General features: G+C 50.4%; 12 protein-coding genes across 12 annotated transcripts; 4 read left to right on the forward strand and 8 right to left on the reverse strand.

Annotated features, from left to right (window-relative positions):
* Positions 1–24: 24 nt before the first annotated feature.
* Bathy07g03750 (vacuolar protein-sorting protein bro1) lies at positions 25–3,116 on the reverse strand (the record flags this gene model as incomplete). The annotated part of the gene is made up of 2 exons (XM_007511871.1): positions 25–2,856; positions 3,057–3,116. 2 exons carry the CDS (start codon positions 3,114–3,116, stop codon positions 25–27), a joined length of 2,892 nt encoding a protein of 963 aa, XP_007511933.1.
* A 110-nt stretch (positions 3,117–3,226) lies between these two features.
* Bathy07g03760 (predicted protein) lies at positions 3,227–4,150 on the reverse strand (the record flags this gene model as incomplete). Its single annotated transcript, XM_007512177.1, has 1 exon — positions 3,227–4,150. One exon carries the CDS (start codon positions 4,148–4,150, stop codon positions 3,227–3,229), a length of 924 nt encoding a protein of 307 aa, XP_007512239.1.
* A 211-nt stretch (positions 4,151–4,361) lies between these two features.
* On the forward strand, positions 4,362–4,763 carry Bathy07g03770 (predicted protein; the record flags this gene model as incomplete). Its single annotated transcript, XM_007512010.1, has 1 exon — positions 4,362–4,763. The coding sequence occupies one exon, from the start codon at positions 4,362–4,364 to the stop codon at positions 4,761–4,763; it is 402 nt and encodes a 133-aa protein (XP_007512072.1).
* A 223-nt stretch (positions 4,764–4,986) lies between these two features.
* Positions 4,987–6,030, reverse strand: Bathy07g03780 (uroporphyrinogen III synthase; the record flags this gene model as incomplete). The annotated part of the gene is made up of 1 exon (XM_007512126.1): positions 4,987–6,030. The coding sequence occupies one exon, from the start codon at positions 6,028–6,030 to the stop codon at positions 4,987–4,989; it is 1,044 nt and encodes a 347-aa protein (XP_007512188.1).
* A 208-nt stretch (positions 6,031–6,238) lies between these two features.
* On the reverse strand, positions 6,239–9,670 carry Bathy07g03790 (DNA replication licensing factor MCM8; the record flags this gene model as incomplete). Its single annotated transcript, XM_007512244.1, has 1 exon — positions 6,239–9,670. One exon carries the CDS (start codon positions 9,668–9,670, stop codon positions 6,239–6,241), a length of 3,432 nt encoding a protein of 1,143 aa, XP_007512306.1.
* Positions 9,671–9,762: 92 nt separating this feature from the next.
* Positions 9,763–10,596, reverse strand: Bathy07g03800 (predicted protein; the record flags this gene model as incomplete). Its single annotated transcript, XM_007512217.1, has 1 exon — positions 9,763–10,596. One exon carries the CDS (start codon positions 10,594–10,596, stop codon positions 9,763–9,765), a length of 834 nt encoding a protein of 277 aa, XP_007512279.1.
* A 1,104-nt stretch (positions 10,597–11,700) lies between these two features.
* Bathy07g03810 (60S ribosomal protein L26) lies at positions 11,701–12,260 on the reverse strand (the record flags this gene model as incomplete). Its single annotated transcript, XM_007512077.1, has 2 exons — positions 11,701–11,831; positions 11,990–12,260. The coding sequence occupies 2 exons, from the start codon at positions 12,258–12,260 to the stop codon at positions 11,701–11,703; spliced, it is 402 nt and encodes a 133-aa protein (XP_007512139.1).
* A 284-nt stretch (positions 12,261–12,544) lies between these two features.
* Bathy07g03820 (predicted protein) lies at positions 12,545–14,845 on the forward strand (the record flags this gene model as incomplete). The annotated part of the gene is made up of 2 exons (XM_007512193.1): positions 12,545–12,547; positions 12,827–14,845. 2 exons carry the CDS (start codon positions 12,545–12,547, stop codon positions 14,843–14,845), a joined length of 2,022 nt encoding a protein of 673 aa, XP_007512255.1.
* Positions 14,846–14,952: 107 nt separating this feature from the next.
* On the reverse strand, positions 14,953–15,941 carry Bathy07g03830 (predicted protein; the record flags this gene model as incomplete). The annotated part of the gene is made up of 2 exons (XM_007512138.1): positions 14,953–14,959; positions 15,004–15,941. 2 exons carry the CDS (start codon positions 15,939–15,941, stop codon positions 14,953–14,955), a joined length of 945 nt encoding a protein of 314 aa, XP_007512200.1.
* Positions 15,942–16,118: 177 nt separating this feature from the next.
* On the reverse strand, positions 16,119–17,138 carry Bathy07g03840 (predicted protein; the record flags this gene model as incomplete). Its single annotated transcript, XM_007512113.1, has 1 exon — positions 16,119–17,138. The coding sequence occupies one exon, from the start codon at positions 17,136–17,138 to the stop codon at positions 16,119–16,121; it is 1,020 nt and encodes a 339-aa protein (XP_007512175.1).
* Positions 17,139–17,355: 217 nt separating this feature from the next.
* Bathy07g03850 lies at positions 17,356–18,270 on the forward strand (the record flags this gene model as incomplete). The annotated part of the gene is made up of 1 exon (XM_007512248.1): positions 17,356–18,270. One exon carries the CDS (start codon positions 17,356–17,358, stop codon positions 18,268–18,270), a length of 915 nt encoding a protein of 304 aa, XP_007512310.1.
* A 150-nt stretch (positions 18,271–18,420) lies between these two features.
* On the forward strand, positions 18,421–21,711 carry Bathy07g03860 (predicted protein; the record flags this gene model as incomplete). Its single annotated transcript, XM_007512197.1, has 1 exon — positions 18,421–21,711. One exon carries the CDS (start codon positions 18,421–18,423, stop codon positions 21,709–21,711), a length of 3,291 nt encoding a protein of 1,096 aa, XP_007512259.1.
* Positions 21,712–21,741: the final 30 nt, after the last annotated feature.

Genomic DNA, 21,741 nt, shown 5'->3' on the forward strand with positions numbered 1-21,741 from the left:
CTAATTTTTTTTGCAAAAAGCTCCTCATCTTCCTCGAGGGGCGGAAGGTAAATCGTACGCGGAGAAATTTCCTCCCTCATCTCCACCTGGGTTATAATACCCATCGTCCGCGGGCGGAGGTGGATGACGCGGATAGTGTTGTTGTTGTTGATGATGTTGTTGTTGTTGCGGAGGATAATAGGATGATTGCGTTGGCGGATAGTGTTGTTGTTGTTGTTGAGGCGGCGGCGGGTAATAGCTCGAGGGCGGCGGCGGTTGCTGTTGTAGTTGATGATGTGCCGGATACTCCGAACCAGGGTAGTAACTGGTCGTTACTGTTGCATGCGCCACGCTCCGTTCGTTCTGTACGCGCATCTGCTCGGTCTTTATTCTAACTTCTTCCGCCATCCTCGCTCGTTCCGCCTCCTCTTCTTCTTCTCTTCGTAACCGTTCGACGATACGTTTCCGTTCGTTTTCGCGATTTTCGCACCACACTTTGACTTCGTTCTTCAGACTTTCAATGGCATCCGAAAATCCGCCGTAAAAGCGAACGCCTTGCTGTATCCCTCGCGACAATTCTGCTGCAATCCGCAACGCTTCACGCAACGTGTTGTCTCTCTTGATTTCCTTCTCGCGAAGAGAGGAGACGTTGTACATGTCGCTGAATTTGATGTAACTCTTCCTCAGTTCCGCCAACGCATCGGCTTGCGCGAACGTGTTATTCTGCGCCGCGGCAATTAATTCGTCGTACTTTCCAAGTTCATCGCTGAATATCTTACCTTGCGCGGTCTCTGAATCGACGGACGATTTCATTTTACCAACCAGCGTCGGTAAAATATCATCGCTCGCTTTCACCGCTTTCATAGCGTCTTCAATTTCCTCTCGTTCGCGACCTATTCGTTCAATTCTTTCTAATCCTAATCTGACCTCTTTAGCTAAACTTTCCGCATCTTCAACAAGAAGCATCGGCGGTTCTAATTTTGGGGCGTTTTGTGCGATGCTTTCTGAAGTGGTCATTTGCAAAATCGGTTCGCACCGAGCGAATTCGGATCGTAACTTCTCGTCCGATTCGGCGGCGAGTTTGGAGTTGTTCACAAAAGTTTCTAAATCGCGTCGCCATCGGGTGGTTTCCGCATCTGATGGTAACGCGCGATATTTGTGCGAACCGTACGCGTTTCGAGCGGCACCGTCCGCTTTCATTTCGATATCTAGAAGAGACGTGATTTCCTCCAGTTCCGTTTCGCAATGTTTCGAAACGTCTCGGGAAAACGACAACGTTTCGCGCATGGCGTCGATACCACCATCCTGATCGCGAAAGAATTTCACCTCCGCATCTAATTCCTCGGAAAGTTGGATCGGTCGATTTAACGCGTTGTACGTTTCGGGAAGTTCCATTTCGCGCAGCGCGACTCTCGCTTCGTCCGAGGCAAACGCGAGTTGTTCGAGTTGTTCGCGAACAAGTCGGTCGACTTTATCCGCGTATAAAGAAGCCGAGCTCGCGCAATCTTCCGGTACAATGCGCGCAAACAACGCGCTCACGTCGTCTTTATTCGAAGGATCGAGGAAAACTTCGATGTCTGCACCCGATGTCGGCTTGACCATCTTCGCCCCGAACTTTGAGTGCAACGGGTTGGTCACTTTCTCGCTCGCGTCGTCGTGTAAGCGCTGCAACGCTTCGTATGATGGAACTTTGGCCATATACACGCACTCGTTATCTCTCACCGCTTTTCCGAGTTCAAACTTAATCGAATCTCTCAAAATATTTTCGGCGGCTTCCACGACCAGCTTTGGGGGTTTCGGCGCGGTGGGAATCTCCGCTCGTCTCAACGCCGATTCCAAGCGCTCCTTCGATCGCGTCAACAAAGTAATCGCCGACCCGATTGTTTCCTCGTCGTTCACGAGCGTTTCACAAACTCTCGCAGTCGCTTCGGCGTTGAATATAGCCGCTTTAATAAACGTCGTCGTCGCCCACATTTTAGGCACGTACCGCTCTTGCGTCACCGGTGCTTTCGGATTGCCTCGCAACGACGACGACAGTTTCTCGTGCACTTCTTCGTACAAATCCGCGCACGCGATGGCTAACTTCGCTAACACGCCGTTCGATTTATCGCTCAATTTCGCCGCCTCAAAAACGCTCTCTTGCGCTTGCGCTAAACACAAAGCGACTAAAATCGCCGCCATCTTGCCGCTCAAATCGGCTTCAATGCGATCAATCCCAGTCGTCGCCGTCGCCGTCGCTGCTGTCGGTTCGCCACTCCCCGCACTCATGGTTTCGTTCACTTTCTTCCCATCATCACACTGACCTAAAAACTGAAAATACCCCGCCGCTCTTTGAAACGCCGCGGAAGCGACTTTCAACCCGTCCAACGTCGATCGATCGCTTTTCGCCGCCAACGCGGATTCGCACGCGCCTAAATTATACAGCATGGCTAATTTCTCCTTCGCGATGGATGAACTCGCGGCAATTTTCCTCTCGCCACCCGCAGGTGCGAACGCGTCCTTCCACTCGAACGGTAAATGCAACCCCGTCCTCGTCCCTTCGTCCTCGTACTCTCCGTTGTTCTCCTCGCTCGATGTATTCGCCGCTGTACTCGTAGTACTACTCTTTCCACAATTCAATCCAAAATCATCTCTCACTTGAAACCGACTCCCAAAAACCGTCACCGCGGCGTAATACCTGCAGTAATTCTCCATGTGTTCCGCGTGCCGTTCTGAAATTGTCTCCTCCGTCACGCTCGCCGCGTTCGTCGATGCCACGGAGGCGTCTCGAATTTGGGCGAATTTCGAGATGGAACTTTCCGCGTGCGTCAACTCTTCCGCGCCGAAGGTTTCCGCGATGTATTTTTCCAGCGGGGTCGTTATGTCCACAAACTCACCCTAAATGTTGCGCATTGCCACGCGTGCGAGAGAACGAGTGAAGAACAGAGGGAGAAAGAGACGTGCGTGAGTGTCAGTAATCGAGGGTGCCTTTCCGATTCGTTTCCCCGCGCGCGCAAACAAACAAAAAGAACGAAGAGTCGTCGTCGAGGAAGAAATCAGGAGGAAAGAAGACAACAAAGCGGTGTTTAGTGTCGCACCTTTTTACTCGGGATGGCGAGCATGACCGTGCCGACGCCGGGCGTACCAGTTGAGCTCATGGAAGAATAATATTCTCTCAAAGTGTGATGTGTCTTTTGACTCTTGAGAGGAAAAAATGTGAAGATTACGCTCGACGTGGGTATTTAATTACTATTTCTAAATGAACTATCTATTGCTCTCCTAATCCGACCGGTTGGTAGAACTCGTCGTATAACGTTCCGTTGTCGTATCGCCATTCGATTGGGAGAGGACAGTTGTTGTCGAGGAGGTATTGTACACATTCGGTGTGGTTTTTCTTGTGCGCTCCTTGTACGGCGTCCTCGTCCCAAGGCGCTTTGGCTGTTTCGTGTAAGTACTTCAAACAGTCTAAGTGACCGTTCTTGGCCGCATACGCACACGCACCTGTGCTATATTTATCATACTTACGCTCAAAAAGATATTCGAGTATGTGAAGTTGAGCACTTTCAGCCGCGAAAGAGGCAGTACCCGAAGTCCAAGGCGCTTTGACTTCTTCGTGTAAGTATTTGAGTACCTCGAGATGACCGCCTTGGGCAGCATATGCACACGCGTTCATATTGATAGGACACTCATTTGCAACGCAATACTTTACCATTTCCAGATTACCTTGACGTACGGCCGCATCAATCGTCCTTTCATTCCAATCACACTTTTTCTCTTCTCTCGCCCACTTGAGCAACTCGAGTTTATTCGTTTTAGCAACTTTCCAGCAGAACCATGTTTTGTCCCACCACCCCGACCACAACGATTTATTATCCCTATTCTCCCACGCAACTTCCAAAGTCGATACCGACGACATCTCTCTCACTTTAAACCTCTCTTTCAACTCTCCCTTGCGAGTTGATCTCTTAATCAACTTTCTCGTTTCTCCATTCACCTCGTAAAAGAATTTGAGATCCGTCCCGTTGAGTTTACACATCACGTGCTTCTCCACGATATCGCGACACGCGCCGCCATTCAGCGACGCCTCCCTGAACAAACGCCACAAATGCAAAGGTTTACTCTCGAGCAATGCGAGAGCCTTTCGCAGTCTCTCGTGTTCCTCTTCCGTCGAGTATTCTTCACGAGAGGACATCCTTCTTTTGTTCCGGGAAAGACTCTGAAGAGAATATTAATATTCCTCACTTCCTCGCGTGATATACATGTCACCATCGATCACAACCTTGCGCTCCGTTTCACTCGCGCTCGCCTCGGCATCGCGACAACTCAAAAACCGCTCTTTTTCCGCTCGTTCTCCGAGACAAAGATCAACAACAACCAAGAAAAGCTTTTCAACAACGAGCAAAATGTCGACCGAAGAAACGCAACTCCGTGAACTGATCAAAGACCAGTTAACGACCGCGAACAAAGAAGAATTCCTCGCGAAAATGCCCCAAAACGCGTGGTTCATTCGCCCGAGCGGGAACCCGGCGAGTAAAGAGATCATGGTTGAGATGATGTCGTCGGGAGACATCACGGAAGCGAAGACGGAATTGGTCGAAATTAAGCACGTGGAAGTGATGCAAGATTGCGCGTACGCGGTGTTGATCGCGAAGTCGAGCTTTGATTACAAACAGACGAAGAACGAAGACGTGTACACGCAGTCGTGCTTTTTCAAGAAGACCAGCGATGGGAAGTTTGAGTTGGCGTGGGGTCATCGATCGACGGGAAGAGGATTCGAGGAGGATTTACCGGCGCCGTGGCCGTGAACGAACACGTTGTTGTCCATTTAAGGACCCGCGCGCCCTCGCGGAGAGTTCGTAAATTCGTCGTTTACGTCGTCGATGAGTTTACACGCATCCGTCGCGCGCGGAATGACGCATTTGTATGTATACATATATTATTTTGAAACCAACAACAGTGTACATAAGTGATGAGAAAACTCCAACAACTAACTCAATTTGAGATGTATACGCATCTCATCGTCCGTCGTCAAAATACACCTCGCCACTTCTCGCTCTCGTCTTGTTCTAAACATAATTTTACGACTTCGGCCCACCCTTCCATGCCCGGGTCTTCCGGGTGCCAGACGTCTGGCAACTCGCAATCTTCGCACGCGTTGGCGGAAGTTTGCCCGATGCACGCATACGTCGGGTGTTTCCCGCCTCTCTCCTCTAACAACTCCAAAGTCAAATTTTTCCACGCTTTTACCGCGCTCGGGCTTCCGAACGTCACCACGCTCGCGTCCACGGCTCGCTCGAGGACCTCTTTCGGTATATTCGTGACTTGTTCCGTGCTGTACGTGTTCAATCGAGTCACGATGAAGCCTCGAGAACTCAACCCGTTCTCGATCGTTTTCGCCGCTTTCTTCGAGCACGGGTATAAAACTTCTCTATTACTATCGGTACTTTCGCTATTACTACTCTCGTTATCACCGTCTATTATATCCAACGGCAACTCTTCCGCCAACACCTCCCCCAACGCTTTCGACGGCGTAAACAGTCTCGCCCACTTCATCTCCTCCTTCGTCGGCAACGCTCTCGTCGTCCCGCCTCCCACGGTTCCAATGTTCAACCCTTCCGGTTTCCCGGCGTCTGCCCACGCTTTCGCGAACACGTTCGCCGCTTCCGGTGAGGTCACTATAATCCATCGAAACGTTTTCGATTTCAATAAATCGACTAATTTTTTCGCCTCTTCCTCGTTTCGCTTCGATTCCACCAGAGGCATCTCGAGCGTTTCGACCACGAATTCGTTGTCTTTATCCTCATCAATCGATGCTAAAATCTTTCGCATCTGCTCGTTTTTGCCCGCCTCTCGAGTGAGAACGACGACTTTTGTCTTCTCCGTCTTTTCTTCTTCTTTGGAGGAGGAGGAGGAAGCGTTTGCGCGTTGTTGCCTTCTTCCTGATGCATTTGGCCGTCGTTTCATCTTCATCAACCTCGCGGGCTGAGAAGTACAAGACAAAGAAGAAGAACTTTTTGAAAAGAGGACGACGGGGCGAAGAAAAGACGACGACGTATACGACGACGACGCCATCTCGCGTTTACTTCTGTGATGGTAAAGTACTTCAGTAAACGTGCAAATTTTATGAGCACAAATGCTTCTGTAGTAGTACTAAACAGCAGAGCTGCTTGAAGCGCTTTTGAACAATCGACCGCACTTGAGCAACTCACCGGCTAAATCGATGAGAGCGTCGATGTCTTTAACTCCATCCAATCGCGTTCGTTTGTTCTTATTCATAGTATTAAACAGCAGAGCTGCTTGCACTTTTGTACAATCGTCCGCACTTGAGCAACTCGCCGGCTAAATTGAGCGCCTCGATGAAAGCGTCGATGTCTTTAATTCCATCCAATCGCGTTTGTTCGACTAACGCGTGCAACTCTCCGACGGAGAAGTACGCGTTACCTTTGTTTCGAGTGGCGGCGTTTACGGCGTCGATGAAGACGCGGAAGTTTTTGCGCTTTCCGGAAACGCCGGTGCGTTTGCCAAACGCGCCGAGCCTTCCGGAGTCGTCGCGCATGACGTCGGCCATGGAGAGGGAGTAGAGTTCGACGGCGTCCATGGCGTCGCGGTCGGTGACGATTTCGCGTAAATCGACTCGAGCTCGAGCTTCGGAGAGGCGGACGAGCGACTCGAGTTGTCGAGCGGTCACCGGAGCGGAGTCGTTGATGGGCGCGTTTTTGCGCAATTCCAGGTAGAAGGCTTTGATGACTTCTTTCGCGTCGGAGGAGAGGGTTGGGTGGACGTATTTTTTCGCGTAGCGGACGTATTTCCGCATGAAAGAGGTGGAGACGATGCCGTCTTTTGAGTGCATGTCGTCGTAGGAGGTGCGCTTGTAGTCTGCATAAAGAGCGTCTTTATCGTCGTCGTCGACGTCCTCTTCAGATTTACGTTCGAGGTATTCTTTTAAACCGACACCGTCGCGAAGAGACGAGGACGGTGGCGGGAGGTTCATCAGAGCGACGGCATCTGGTGATGCTTCTTGCTTGTTCAACGAGAACACGCGCTGCGACGCTTGCTTCTTCGCCGACGTTAAAATCGTTTCGCTCGCCGACACGGAGCTTCGTTGCTGTTGCGTTAGAGCAGCGGCGGCTTCGGCTTCGCGTCTTTTGTTTCGCTCCAACTGAAACTTCTCCGCAAACGTTAAATTCGTGGTTTTCCCGGTTCTTTCGTCGACTTTTCGTCCTCCGCACAATCGCGTCACGTTGTCGCCGATGCGCTTGTCTCTCTCTTCGTCCGGATCGTCCGTGAGCACAAAGACTAAATCGAATCGCGAGAGTAATGGCGCGGACATCTTCAAGTTTTCCCGAACGCTTTTCGATCGATCGTATCGCCCTTTATGCGGGTTCGCCGCGGCTAAAATGGTCGTTCGCGCGGGTAAAGACGCCCTGGCGCCGCCTTTGTTCACCGAGACTCTTTGCTGTTCCATGGCTTCGAGTAAGCTGGCGTGTTCGGATTTCATTTTATCAAACTCATCCACGCAACAGACGCCGCCGTGCGCTAACGCAACTGCACCGGCTTCGAACGTTGGCGCGCCGGATGTTGGATCTCGAGACACAGTCGCGGTTAAACCTGCAGTCGAGGCGGATTTACCACTCACGTGTATTGCCAACGGCGCTACGCGCGAAGCGGCGCGGAGCATTTGCGATTTACCCATGCCTGGGTCACCGACGACGAGACAATGCGAGGTGCCTCGAGCGAAGGTTTCGTTTCCAGCGGCACCGTGGTTTTTATGTTGGTGCTGTTCCCGCGCGTTTAACGAACTTCTGCGTCGTTTCTGATGCACTCGTTGACTTTCGTTTTGGCGCCCTTCGTTTTCTTCGTTTTCTTTGTCGTTGTCAAAGCTCGTCTCCGCGCCGACGCTGTTTGCGTTGTTGTTTTCTTTATTGTTGTTTTTACCGCTACTGTTTTTGCTTCTTTTACTGCTCTTATCGGCTTTTCTTACGCCACCGAACAAGCACAAAAGCAAGCCGCACTTGACAATTTCGTGCCCGTAAATCGACGGACACAAAGATTTGACCAAAACTCTCAAACGGTCGTCCGCGCAGCGTTCGCTAAATTTAACTATTTCTTGGTACGTTTCCGTTTTGCGGTTGGTCGTACTCGTTTGATTGTTATTCGTCGTTTGGTAACCAGCACCAGCACTACCAGTAGCAGAGGCTGATGGCATGACAGAAACCGCGTCTACGTATAACCGTTGTATCGCCGACCCGGTTTTCTTGCCGCCTAAAACAGACGTCCCTCGTTGCTCTTCGCACTCTTCTCTTCGGACGATGCCGCACACTTGCACGCGTTCGCCCGCGGTCTCTATGCGATCGACTAACGTTTCCGAAAGCTCGCACTCGATGTGCTTCGGTGCCCGATCGAGCGTTCGCGCGTCTAACTCGTCCGCCGATTTTCGTCGTTTTTGTTTACTCCTCTTCTTTTTCTTTCTCCCTCCTTCCTCGTCGTCATCGAGTGGTTCAAAATCTTCCTCTTCCTCTTCCTCCTCGTCAAATTCTTCTTCTTCATCATCATCTTCTTCTTCGTCCGAGCTGCTGCTTATCCCTTCCCCGCTCCCTAAATTCGGCTCTTCTCTCAGCGTCACCCGCCTCCAATCTTCCGTCGTCGCTCTCTCGAAATCCGGCGTAAATCCTTTCTTCCCTCGACACTTGGGCGTCTCGCAGTTCGCCGGCGCCTTGAAATTCCCGCTCTTATCCAAAGTCACCAGAATCGACTCTTTACACTGCTCGCACTTGAAAAATATAGACTTACACAGTGGTTTCGTCGCGTCTGCTTTTTGGACGACCCCTTTCAACTGCACGACCCGTCCGAGCCAACTGGATTTCAACTCTCGAAAATCTCTCACTTTAAACTTGCTCGAAAAGTTATACACGTGGCACGTCACTTTACACTCCTTCCCGATGACGTTCCGATTATTTCGTCGCGAAATCATCTCGTCGTTTTCACCGTTGGCCAGCACCACACCTTCGAACGCCTTCTCCTTAAACCCACTCGCGATCAACCGTCCTCTTTCTTCTTTCGGTAAGCTATAAAATAAACACTCGTGCGCAGCGCACGCCAACGCTTGAAACGCTTCGTCCGGCGCCAAGTCGAGCGCGTGGAACAAATCGGGAACTCGATCGCCGAGTACACGTTTCAACGCTTTATAATCGAACGGAATCACGATGGATTTCGCGTGCAACGCTTTCGTCTGCAGTCGTTTTTTATTTGAGAGATGAAAAGAGAGAGAGAGAGTCAACATCGTAAAATGGTAGTTTATCGCAGAGAGAGAGAGAGAAAGAGCTGTCGTTTCCGCTTTTGAAAATCTTAAAATTAAAGCGAATGAAAGAGCTCGAGATCGTCGTTTACGTCGCGCGAGAAGACACCCAACGCGAGAGAAAGAGAGAGGGAGAGAGAGGTCTCTTTTCGTCTCGTCTCTGCGCGAGAAGACACAATATATAATGATTACCTGGTCGAATAATTCCGCCCCGTTCGTTGCGAGACAAAACGCGTCGATCAATTTGCTCGCGAGCTCGCACCGTCGATCGGACGTGACGTCGTACTCCACGTTCGGGAAGTACACGTGCCAATCGAGAGGGGGGAGAGCACTGTCTCGAGGTGTGCATCGGGAGTGAGTTTGGTTGTTGCGATGCGATTCGTCGTCGTCGCCCCGGAGTTGGTGGTGTTCCTCCATTTGAGACCGAATGTGTGCAAAACGAGAGTGAAAAATGTGAAGAATATGCGAGCGGATGTGGTTTATATTTAAACTATTTCTAAATGAACTATCTATTGCTCTCTTAATCCGACCTGTTGGTAGAACTCGTCGTATAACGTTCCGTCGTCGTATCGCCATTCGATTGGGAGAGGACAGTTGTTGTCGAGGAGGTATTGTACACATTCGGTTTGGTTTTCCTCGTGCGCGGAGCGTATGGCGTCCTCGTCCCAAGGCGCTTTGGCGGTTTCGTGCAAGTACTTCAAACAGTCTAAGTGGCCTTTATTGGCCGCCCACAGACACACCCATTCGTCAAATTCATCATACTTACGATCAACAAGATATTCGAGTATGTGAAGATGACCACTTTCAGCCGCCCCAGCGGCAGTTTCCGAATCCCAAGGCGCTTTGACTTCTTCGCGTAAGTATTTGAGTACCTCGAGATCACCGTTTCCGGCAGCTTCTGCACACGCCATCTCATCGATAGGACACTCATTTGTAACGCAATACTTTACCATTTCCAGATTACCTTGTCCTGCGGCCATATTAATCGTCTCTTCATCCCACTCACACTTTTTCTCTTCTCTCGCCCACTTGAGCAACTCGAGTTTATTCGTGGAAGCAACTTCCCAGCAGAAATATGTTTTGTCTTTCAAGAGACTCGGCCACAACGATTTATGCTCCCACGCAAACTCCAAAGTCGATATCGACGACATCTCTCCAATATAAAACTTCTTTTTTAAATCTTTCGCGCGAGATGATCTCTTAATCAACTTTCTCGTCTCCGTATTCACCTCGTAAAAGAATTTAAGATCGGTCGCATTCAACCTCGGGAGAATATGTTTGAAACAAATATCGTCCCACTTCACGACCACATCCCACAAAGAATCTCTCTGACTGACCTCCATCTTCCGCATTCTCGTCACGACGCCTTCCCCAGAAGACGACGCGATCCTTTGTGTGTTGTTCTTACGCGTGTTCTCTCTCATTATAACACACAACAAAGAGCTCTCTTTCTGAGGAAGATATTTGAATTTTCCCTGCACAAAACAAAAACTTCCCTGTTGCGCAGAAACCCGCAAAACCGAAGAAGAAAACACGCCGCAGAGTACGTAAAACAATGACCGTGATATGTATCGGAGGATGCTGCGTCCCGCTCGAATCTCTCCTCCCGTTCCTCTTGCTCTCTGTATCTAAATACGGAAAGAAACTGATGCACTTCGTTTGGGAGAAGGTGCCAATCGTTGAAAAGGTCCCGCTGATTGGTTCCAAGTTCGTTCCGCCGATGGAACTCGCGAAACGGAGGAAAAAAGAGAGAAACGAAGAAAAGGAATCTTGAGATGATTTCGTGTGTTTTACGGACGAATTCGATGAGGACGAGAGATTTCTTCCTCTCTCGGGGTCGTCCAAGAGCAAATGATGCACAGAAATGAACTTTGGAGATGCTTTCTTGCGCGGGCGCACCGATAAGAAACGTCCTCGGACGAGAGGACAAGTGTAGCGAGTAGAGATAGATTAAGACAAAGAATAGAACGAGAGAAAACAAAAAACGAACAGATTTGGAAAAAGCAGCAGCGTTTAAGCGTAACGTAACGTATAAAAAACCAACGCGTACACGTCTCATCATGACAACGCTCGCCTCGTTTGGCAAGCTTTTCGGGCGTGCACGCGCGTGACTTTCCGAGTTTGAATGGCTTCGAGTCACAAATTGGGCCTTCGACGTGTCACGCACAAGCGCGAAAACTCGCTTATTCCGTGCTACTCGGAACAGCAAAGCGTTTCGCGCCCGCGGAGGACAAAACGTCGACAATATACTTTCGGTTTCTTGAACTCATTTTGACGCAAGTAAAAAAACCTTCTTAAAAGCATATTCTCCGCTCGATGAGGATGTAATCATCATCTCGCGGGAAATAGTGTGTTTAAATCTAAAATCGCATTCTCTCTCTCGTTGTTGTCTACTCTCTTTTTCCTCTCTCTTTAACTCTCTGCTAACTAAACGCGTTTACTCTTGTTTAATCAGCCATTTCGGCGTCCTCGGTCGCCGCCGACCCTTTTCTCGCCAAAATCGCCTTTCTCGATTTGTCCATCTTCAACTTGGTGATGACACACTTGGACGGGTCGATGCCGACTTGCACGGAAGCGCCTGTGATTTGTTTTAATAATATCAATCGATTCAATCGTTAGTGTTATTACACATGTATAGTCTTGTTTAATAGAAAGAGAAACGATAAAGACGACGACGATTTGAGACAAAACTGACCCTAGAAGAAAACGAGATGAAAGCGGATTCAATAAACGTACCATTAACTTTATCCCTCGTCACCTTATCCACGTGAATCACCCACTTCTTCCTGTACACTTGCACAACCTTCCCTTCTTTCCCTTTGAACGACCCTCGAACGATTCTCACTTCGTCTTCTTTCCTCACCGGAATCGATCGGCAGTTGTGTTGCTTCTTCAACTCTTGGCTCAAGGATGCGGACATGATTTTACGCCTCTCGCTGGACGGCGCGGTGAAGTGCGCTTTGCGCGATTTGCGGCGAGAGGAGGACACGTTTGGGTTGAATTTCATCGTTAGCGTCTGTTCGTGTGCTTTATTCTTGTTCTATAAATTCGCAACGAATCGTAGTCTGTAGTATTATATAAACACTCTTTCCGTGCGCGTAAAGTTGTACAGACGATGGATTGGAGAGAAAGGAGAGAAGAGAAAAGAGCTCTTATTAGGGTTGGACACCCTAAGCAAAAAAAAGAAGGAAAAATCGCACGTCTGAAAAATTACATCAAAAGCAGTTACCGCTCGTTGTTGTTGTTGTTGTTGCGAAGAAAAGAGAAGGAAAGAGAGAGAGAGAGTAAATTATGGTGCGACAGGAAACACCCGTCCCTTTTTGTTGTTATTATTTTATTCCGTGCCTTTTTTATTACTCGCTTTTGTTGCAACTACTACTACTACTACTAAATTCGATTGCGTGATGACTCATCGTCTCGGATTCTCTTTTGTTGCGCTTTTAAGACGACGACCCGGTTTGGGCGTCGTCTTCTTCGTCTTCTCTCCGTTGTTCTTTCTCTCTGCGTTTCGCTGCCGCTGACCAAAACCACTTTGTTTCTTCTTCTTTGTCTTCTCATTCGGCACCGAAACAGGCTTCTTCTTCGTCTCAAAATTCGTTCGTTACGTACAGAGATGAAAAGAAGGAAACTTCGCTCGACGCGGTTCCAGTCTTCTCGAAAGGAGAAACCGTCTACCGAAACGCATCACATAAAGACAAACTTTTAACCGGATTTCCGTTTCCCGACGACGATTGCAAAACGCTCGGGGATATCTGGGAATCCGCGTTTAAGAAGTATCCAAACAGGCCTCTCTTAGGAACGCGCTCGATGGACGAACGTACCGGACACCCGGGGAAGTACGAGTTCAACACGTACGGAGACTTTGAGCTCGTTCGGACAAAAATAGCGGCTGGGATAACCGCGTTAGGGTGCACGTCCTCGCAGACGTTTGGTTTGTATTCGATTAACCAACCGGAGTGGGTGGCGTGCGAGGCGGCGTGTACGAGGCAGAATATCGTGTCCGTGCCTTTGTACGATACGTTAGGACCGGACGCGGTGGAGTATATTTTAAACCACGCGGAGTGCGTCGGAGTGGCGTGTTCGAAGGTGGTTTTGCACACGCTTTTGAACGTCATTCACAGGTGCGAGACGGTGAAATTCGTCATCGTGTACGGGAACGAAAACGGACCGCCCGGGGCGATTCCGGCGAAAACAGCCAACGGGAGGGTGACGATTAAAACTTTCGAGGAGGTGTTGATTTTAGGAAGCGCGAAACCAGTCGCGCCAGTGAGAGCGCACGAAAACGACGTGGCGACGATTTGTTACACGAGTGGTACCACTGGGGACCCGAAAGGCGTCGTGTTGACGCACTTGAATTTATGCTCCAACGCCGCCGGGTACTCGTACGATTTGAATATCGGGATCGGGGATATTCACGTGTCGTATTTACCTTTGGCGCACATTTACGAACGGGTAACGTTTATGGTGTGCGTTATGGGCGGTGCTGCGGTTGGATTCTATCGCGGCGACGTGCTCGGATTATTGGACGACGTGCAAGCGTTGAAGCCGACTATTTTTTGTTCCGTCCCGAGACTGTGGAATAGAATTTACGATAAAGTGAACGCCGGCGTTGCGGAAGGATCGCCAATCGCTCGGATGTTGTTCGCAAAAGCCTACGCGAGTAAGAAATACGCGTTTGAAAACGGCAAACCTCCGAATCCGTTTTGGGAAAAACTCGTGTTTTCAAAACTGAAAGCGAAATTGGGAGGTCGCGTGCGATACATGTCCTCTGGATCCGCACCCATCGGCGGTCACGTCATTGAGTTCTTGCGGATATGTTTTGGCGCGGTCGTTTTTGAAGGTTACGGGATGACGGAATCCGCGTGCGTCATTTCCAAAACGAACGAACGAGATTTCTCTACTGGTCACGTCGGCGCGCCGGCGCCGTGTTGCGAGATCAAACTCGACGACGTTCCCGAGATGAATTATAGGAAAAGCGATAAACCGTACCCGCGAGGCGAGGTGTGCGTGAGAGGTCCATCAGTTTTTGCCGGCTACTTTAAATCGCACGAGCAAACGCGAGAGTGTTTGGACGAAGTTAACGGGTGGTTGAAAACCGGCGACATTGGGATGATGTTACCCGGCGGTCGGTTAAAAATTATCGATCGTAAGAAGAACATTTTCAAATTGGCGCAAGGCGAATACGTCGCGCCGGAAAAGATTGAAGCCGCGTACGGTCGGTCGCCGTTAGTTGCGCAATCATTCGTGTACGGCGATTCGTTGCAAGCGAGCTTAGTTGCCATTGTCGTCCCAGATGAGGAAGTTCTAGCGCAATACGCGAAAGCGAATGGATTGATGAAAGGCGGCGGCGCGCCGACGCTAAGAGACATGTGCGAGAACGAAGCGATTAAAAGAGCCGTGTTCAATTCCATGAATAAGGCTGCGAACGAATCAAAGTTGAAAGGATTTGAACGCGCGAAACGGATTCACTTACACGGCGAGTTATTTTCCGTGGAGAATGGATTGATGACGCCAACGTTTAAGTTGAAACGACCGCAAGCGAAGGAGGCGTTTTTACCAGTCATCGAAGCGATGTACGAAAGTTTGCGGTAATTTGTAATTTCTAATCATCTATCTATCTATCTATCTATCGTTCCCAAGCCTTCTTCTCGCCCATCCCTCCGTGAATGGTATACGCGCTGCTAAAATCTTTGGAAAAATCAAACACTTCCCATCGGCTCGCCGGAAAAATGTGTTTGTTCTTATCATACCAAGAACGGTGGAAAATCTTTCCCGGATGGGAATCTTCCTTCTCAACCGTCGCGTCTGCAACTACCCTCACGTCTTCCTTATCGTCGAAACGAAACAGCGGTCCAGATTTTCCTCTCGCTTTCCTCGAGATGAGCTCGTAAAACGTCAACTCGTGCGGAATGATGCAATCTTCCTTCACGTACATCATGCTCTCCGGGCCTAATTTACTCAACTCGCGAAACTCATCCTCTAAATCCTTCATCGCAATTTTCAAAAAAGTCCTCACCGTATCTTTCTGCTTCACCGTCACAAACCTCCTCCCACCTCCTCCGGACCAGTAACTAAACGTAACCGTCAAATTCTCCTCCATCTGTTTCTCTCGCTTCTCCAAAAACTCTCTCGCGAGGTGTTCGCGCAACAGGCGCTCCTCTTTCACCACCTCGTTTTGCGCGTTCGGCACGTGAGATTTGTCCGCGTCTGGGTTCATCCCCACGCATTTCTTCTTCTTTACCTTCTTCTCTTCCTCTTGCTCTTCCTCTTCCTCCTCTTCTCCGTCGTCGTTAAAACTGAGTAAATTTTTCTCTTTTTTCTTCCTCTCTTTTTCTTTCTTTTTCTCTCGTTCTCGTTTTTCTCGTTTCACGTCTTCTTTCCTCTTCCGTTCTGCGTCCAACGTCGCTCTGACTTTCTCTTGCTTTTCGGCGTACTCTTCTCGGGTGAGAAGGCCCACGGATTGGTTGGCGAACGCTTTTTCCTCTTCCACGGTCGAGGAGCCTCGAAAACCAACCAGGGAAGAGCGGTTGTTGAAGCCGCCAGCGGTGGGAGGAGGCGCCCCGGGGACACCAACGCCGCTCGATGATTTTCGCATTTCGAGCTCTTTCACGCGCTCGTCGCGCTCTTCTTGCAATCGCCGGGCTCTTTGCTGCGCCTCGAAATCGCCGACGTAACCGTCTAAACCCATTTTGGTGGTAGTTTTATGAACGAGCGCACAGAGAGAGAGAGAGAGAAAGAGTTTGGTAGTATTAAATTATGGCGAATTTGAACAGGACTTGCTAAAGTTGTTACTAAAAAAATGCAAACGCCGACGACTAAACTTGACTAATAAAGAGAGCAGAAACGACGAAAACATCATCGATCGTCATCTTCGAGCGCGCTTTCGTCCTCCTCCTCTGCCTCCCATGAGACCAGCGGGAGGGGACTCGGCTCTGTTTCTCTGACCTCGTCCGCCGCCGCGTCCTCCTCGCGCGGAGGGAACTTTCGTTGGGACGGCGGCGGCTACACGCTTTGCCGCCATCATCGTCGGCGGTGAGTTCGGTCGCTCTCTCGTCGTCGTCGTCGCCGGTGGACTATTATTATTACTATTCTCGTTGTTTTTCCTAAAGGCGGCGGTAGGTGCGGTGGAGGAGGTTGGCTGCTGCTTCGCGCCGCTCAGCTTCGCCTTCATTTGCTGCTGCATCATCAACAGTTTCATCTTTTGTTGCTGCTGCAGCGCGTTCAACTGCGCCTGCGTCGTCGACATCACTACCGGTGGCGCGCCTTGTCCTCCTCCTCCTTTCGTCGGCACCGGACCTTTCCACGCCGTATCTGGCGGCGGCCCGAGCGGCGCACGCGGCATCATCATCGTACTCCCGCCGATACCGCCGCTCGCCGAGTGAGCGGTAACCACCGGAGCGAGCGTCACCACGCACGCTTTCCCATCTATCGCCCTTTTATTCAAATTCTCCGCGCACAGTAACGCCGATTGCGAGCTCGTAAACTCCACGATCGCGCATCCTTTCGATTTCCCGTTTTTCTTTTCCGTGAAGAATTGGATGGATTTCGTGATGCCGAATTCGCTCGCCAACTGTTCTATTTGCTTGTCCGACGTCCACCACGTTAAGTTTGCTACGTATACCGATTTACTCTTCTTACTCTCTTCCTCTTCGTTGTTGTTGTCTTTTTCCTCCTCCTCCTTCTTCTTCTTCTTGTTCCTTTCATCTCCAACATCTTCATCCTTTTTGTCTGCATCATCATCGTTTCCATCATCATCATCATTCCGATCAATCGTTGTTGTTGTTGTTGTCGTTTGCACTTTCTTTATCGTCTCTTTCTCCTCGTCGTCGGAATCTCCGACGTCGCCGTAGAGCAACGCGTCCTCGTCCTCTTCTTTCGTCGTCATTATTATTATTTCAAAACGAGATGAGATTGTTCTTCTTCTTCTTCTTCTTCTCGCAAAGTTTATGTGCGTGTGCTTTAGTGATGCGGACGACAGACTGACAGACAAAAATCGAATTGTTTCGAAACGGTCGCTTTTCCTTTCCTTCAAAAAAAAAAAGAAATCGCATTTAAATATTCGCGCGTTTAAAGAATCAGAGAGCACAAAACGACGCGAAAGCATGGAGTCTTCTTCTTCTGCTGCTGCTGCTACTGCGTATAATACTCTCGGGGTGAGGACGAGAGCGCAGAAAAGGCGGATGGGCGAGAGAGACGTGTGGGATTTGATCGTGAATAACGACGACATTTGTTTCAAACACATTCTTCCGAGATTGAATCGAACGGATGTGAAATTCTTGTACGGAGTGAATACGGAGACGAGAAAGTTGATTAAGAGATCATCTCGTGAGGGGGATTTGAAATGGAAGTTTGAAGTGAAAGAGATGTCGTCGATATCGACTTTGGAGTTTGTGTGGGAGAATAAATCGTTGTGGTCGGGTTGGTGGAACCAAACATGGTTCTGCTGGAGAGTTGCTGAAACGAATAAACTCGAGTTGCTCAAGTGGGCGCGAGAGGAGAAAAAGTGTGAGTGGAATGAAAAGACGATTAATACGGCCGCACATCAAGGTAATCTGGAAATGGTGAAGTATTGCATTGCGAATGAGTGTCCTATCAATGTGTATGCGTGTGAAAGTGCTGCCGAAAACGGTCATCTCGAGGTACTCAAATACTTACACGAAGAAGTCAAAGCGTCTTGGGATTGGGATACTGCCACTTGTGCGGCTGGAAATGGTCAACTTCATATACTCGAATATCTTGTTGAGCGTAAGTTTGATCAATTTTGCGAAGATGCGTGTCGGTGGGCGGCCGAGAACGGCCACTTAGACTGTTTGAAGTACTTGCACGAAACCGCCAAAGCGCCTTGGGACGAGGACGCCGTTCGAGAAGCGCGCAAGAACTACCACCCCGAATGTGTACAATACTGCCTCGACAACGACTGTCCTCTCCCACCCGGTTGGCGATACGAAGATGGAGAGTTATACGTATCAGAATCAGAATCAGAATCAGAATCAGAATCAGAGAATTCCATTTGGTAAACGTACACGTCCTAAAGCTGCCGCACCCTTGTAATTGAAAGCGAAGCTACAACCCTAAATCATGAGCGTTTGAATCGTCGTTCGAATTGCACTCTTCACAACTTGTTGTTATAGTTATTATATAACACACACACGCGCGTATTATATATAATGGGCGGCAACAAAACAATCCGTCGATGCGCGACGACGTCGTTCTCCCCGACCTCGACTTTAATCGCCTGCGGAACCGTCGCCGGCGCGATGGACGATTCCTTCTCCACGACGGCAAGTTTAGAGGTGTTCTCGGTGGATCATTCGAACGCTTCTTCTTTTGATTCTTCTTCTTCGAACACGAACGAATGCGAAATGGTCGGGACGGGCGTTTCGGTGACCGAACGGTTCCACAGATTGTGCTGGGGCGATCAAGTGAGCGAGCGGTTACCGGCGGGGATTTTAGCCGGCGGTTTAGCGGACGGGACGGTGCAATTGTACGATCCGAACGCGATGATGATGCAGAAGAAACAAAAGAAAAGAGAGGAGAACGAGGAGAACGGTGCATCATTTTTCGGCGCAAATCACGAGGACTTACCCGCGGCGAATTCAGTGTCCGGGTGCGTGTTGACGACGTTGCAAAACGCGCACGCTGGGGCGGTGAGAGGATTAGACTTTAATCCGTTTAGCTCAAACTTGTTAGCGAGCGGCGGGCGAGACGGGGAGTTGAGCATTTGGGATATCAACGACCCGATGAAACCGAGCAAATATCCAGCGTTGGTGAGTGGACCGAGTGGACCGCATACCGGGGAAATCGCGCAGATTCAGTGGAATACGAAAGTGTCGCACATTTTGGCGAGTTGCGGGACGACGAGCGGGACGACCGTGGTCTGGGATTTGAAGAGGCAAAGACCGGTGATTTCGTTTGTAGATCCGCAGTCAAAGAGAAGATGTTCGGCGATTAGTTGGAATCCAGACGTGGCGACGCAGTTGATTGTGGCGAGCGATGACGATAGGTCATGTTCGTTACAAGTGTGGGATTTGAGGAATAGCGTCGCGCCGACGAACGAGTTTGTCGGGCACACGAAAGGGGTTTTGTCCTTGGCTTGGTCGCCGCACGATGGGGATTTGTTGTTGTCGAGTGGTAAAGATAATAGGACTTTGGTGTGGGACGCGAAGGATGGCAGCGTTTTGGCGGAGTTTCCAGCGAGTTCCAATTGGAACTTTGACGCGCAGTGGTCGAAGAAAACCGCCGGGGAGATTTCCGCGGCAAGTTTTGATGGGACCATTAGCATTCACAATTTGAACGATTGCGGTAAGCAAAGCGCACATCAACACCAACATCAACAATACGGGCAAAATGGAACGCAACAGCAGCAACACCAACAACAACCGAGAGAGCCGATGCGTAAAGCGCCAAAGTGGATGAAACGCCCGGCGGGCGCCTCGTTTGGTTTTGGCGGTAAACTCGTCTCGTTCGGGTCCGATAATCCAGGTGTGGTTAAAATCACCACCGTGGACGTTTCGGACGAGCACGAGAGTAGAAGTGCGAGTGCTGGTGCGAGACATGGCACTTCTCTCGCGGGCGTTTCGGACGGCGGTGGTGACGCCGCGGAAGAAAACGACATCGACGCTGAATTTCAAGCGGCTATTAAATCAAACGATGAACAACAATTGAAAGCGTTGTGTGACGCGCGTTCGCAAAGCAAAGACCCGTCGATTTCTAGCGAAGATAAAGAAACGTGGGCGTTCATGTCGATTTTGTTTTCCGACGACGCTCGACGACGTATGTTGGAACATTTGAATTTTTCAGACGCGTTGAAGAACTTGGAACGCTCGAAACAAATGCGCTTGACCGAAGCCGCTTTAGAAAATGCAACTTTAAATGATGACACCGCAGGGACGTCGTCCTCGGGATTAGACGAACAATCGCAAATGGTTGCGCCGCCACCTCCTGTTGAAGACGAAAACGCGTTCTTTGACGGATTAGGGGAAGACGTGAAGAACCAATCCGGTTTAGCGTCGCCGCGAAAGTCAACCATACCTACGCCGCTCTCCCCGAAGCGAGAGACAAAACAAGAAAAAGTTGCACCCGTGTTGAAACGCGAACCGGCGGATAGAGAGATAGAGAGATGCCTCATCGTCGGCGATTACGATGGTGCAGTGGAAGCGTGCGAAAAAGCGGGTCGTTTCGCAGACGCGTTAGTTTTAGCCTCCTCCGCCGGTCCAGAACTTTGGCAAAGAGCACAAAAGCGTCACTTAGAGAGATCACCGCGACGGTATTTACAGTTTGCGGAGTCCATTGCCTCTGCGAATTTAGAAAAGCTTGTAGAATCGGAACCGATTACGAATTGGAGAGAGACTTTGGCGATATTGTGCACGTATTCGGACGCCAAGGCGTGGGATGATTTAAGTTTGAAACTCGCCGAGAAGTTACAAGCCGCAAACATGCCGCACGAGGCGTCTTTGTGCAGAGTATGTGCCGGTGATGTGGATAATGCCGTGAAGCACTGGTCCATGCGCGCTCGAGGGAGCGCGACGTCGTCCAAATTTACGAGCAAGAAGGCGCAGTGGCAGTTGCTCGAGAAGGCCATCGTGTTATCGCGCGCGGCAAACTTGAGTCAAGCGACGCCTGGGTTTGCGCGACTTTTGTCTTCCAGAGCGGAAAGTCTCGCGAGTTCGGGCAAGTTAAAGTCAGCGTTGGCGCTTTTGGATATGGCGCCAGGCGCTGGAATTAACGGTCGAGAAGACGCGGACATTGCGTTGTTGCGGGAAAGAATCGATCGCGCGTCCTCGGAGTCGAAAGCGGCGAGTAGTACTAGCGCTGGAGGGTACCACCAGCAGCCTCGTTCGAACGGGTATTCCCGTCAACCGCCACCGATGCAACCGTCCTCCTACGGCGGCGGTGGTGGGGTACCGCCCATGAACCCGATGATGAACACATCCTTCGCCGCTCCCCCGCCGCCGCAGCAGCAACAACAGCCGTTTCAACCGCCACCGAGCTACTCTGCCGCACCGCCTCCTCCGCCAACGCAGTTTACGCCTCCACCAGCTCCGGCTCAAATGTCTGCTCCGGCGATGCCACCACCGCCGACGAATCCGGACGCGAGCTTTTACGGCGCGCCTCCGCCCGTGCCGGCGTCTGCGCATTTGCCGCCGCAAGGCTCGGCGAATACGAGTTTTTACGCCCCGCCCTCCGTGCCGGGAGCACCTGGTGGTAGTACAAACTCATACGATCCGTACGGAGGAGGTGGTCGACGCGAATCTGAGGTGCCGAAACCGCCGCCGGTGACGTCGTTCGCTCCGAGCGAGATGGAATACGACGACGCCCCGGTGCAGAGCGCCTATTCTACCGGAGCGAGCGCGCCGCAGCACGGTGGTGGTGGTATGAATCAAAGCTTTCAGCAAATGACGCCACCAGCGCCAGGTATGGGGCAACAGTCCATGATGCCTCCCCGTCCTATGCATTAGCAGGATTCGACCGGCGTCTCCCGGGGAACT

This window comes from Bathycoccus prasinos, assembly GCF_002220235.1.
Source record: "Bathycoccus prasinos genomic : Chromosome_7".
In the NCBI taxonomy this organism is placed as follows: Eukaryota; Viridiplantae; Chlorophyta; class Mamiellophyceae; order Mamiellales; family Bathycoccaceae; genus Bathycoccus; species Bathycoccus prasinos.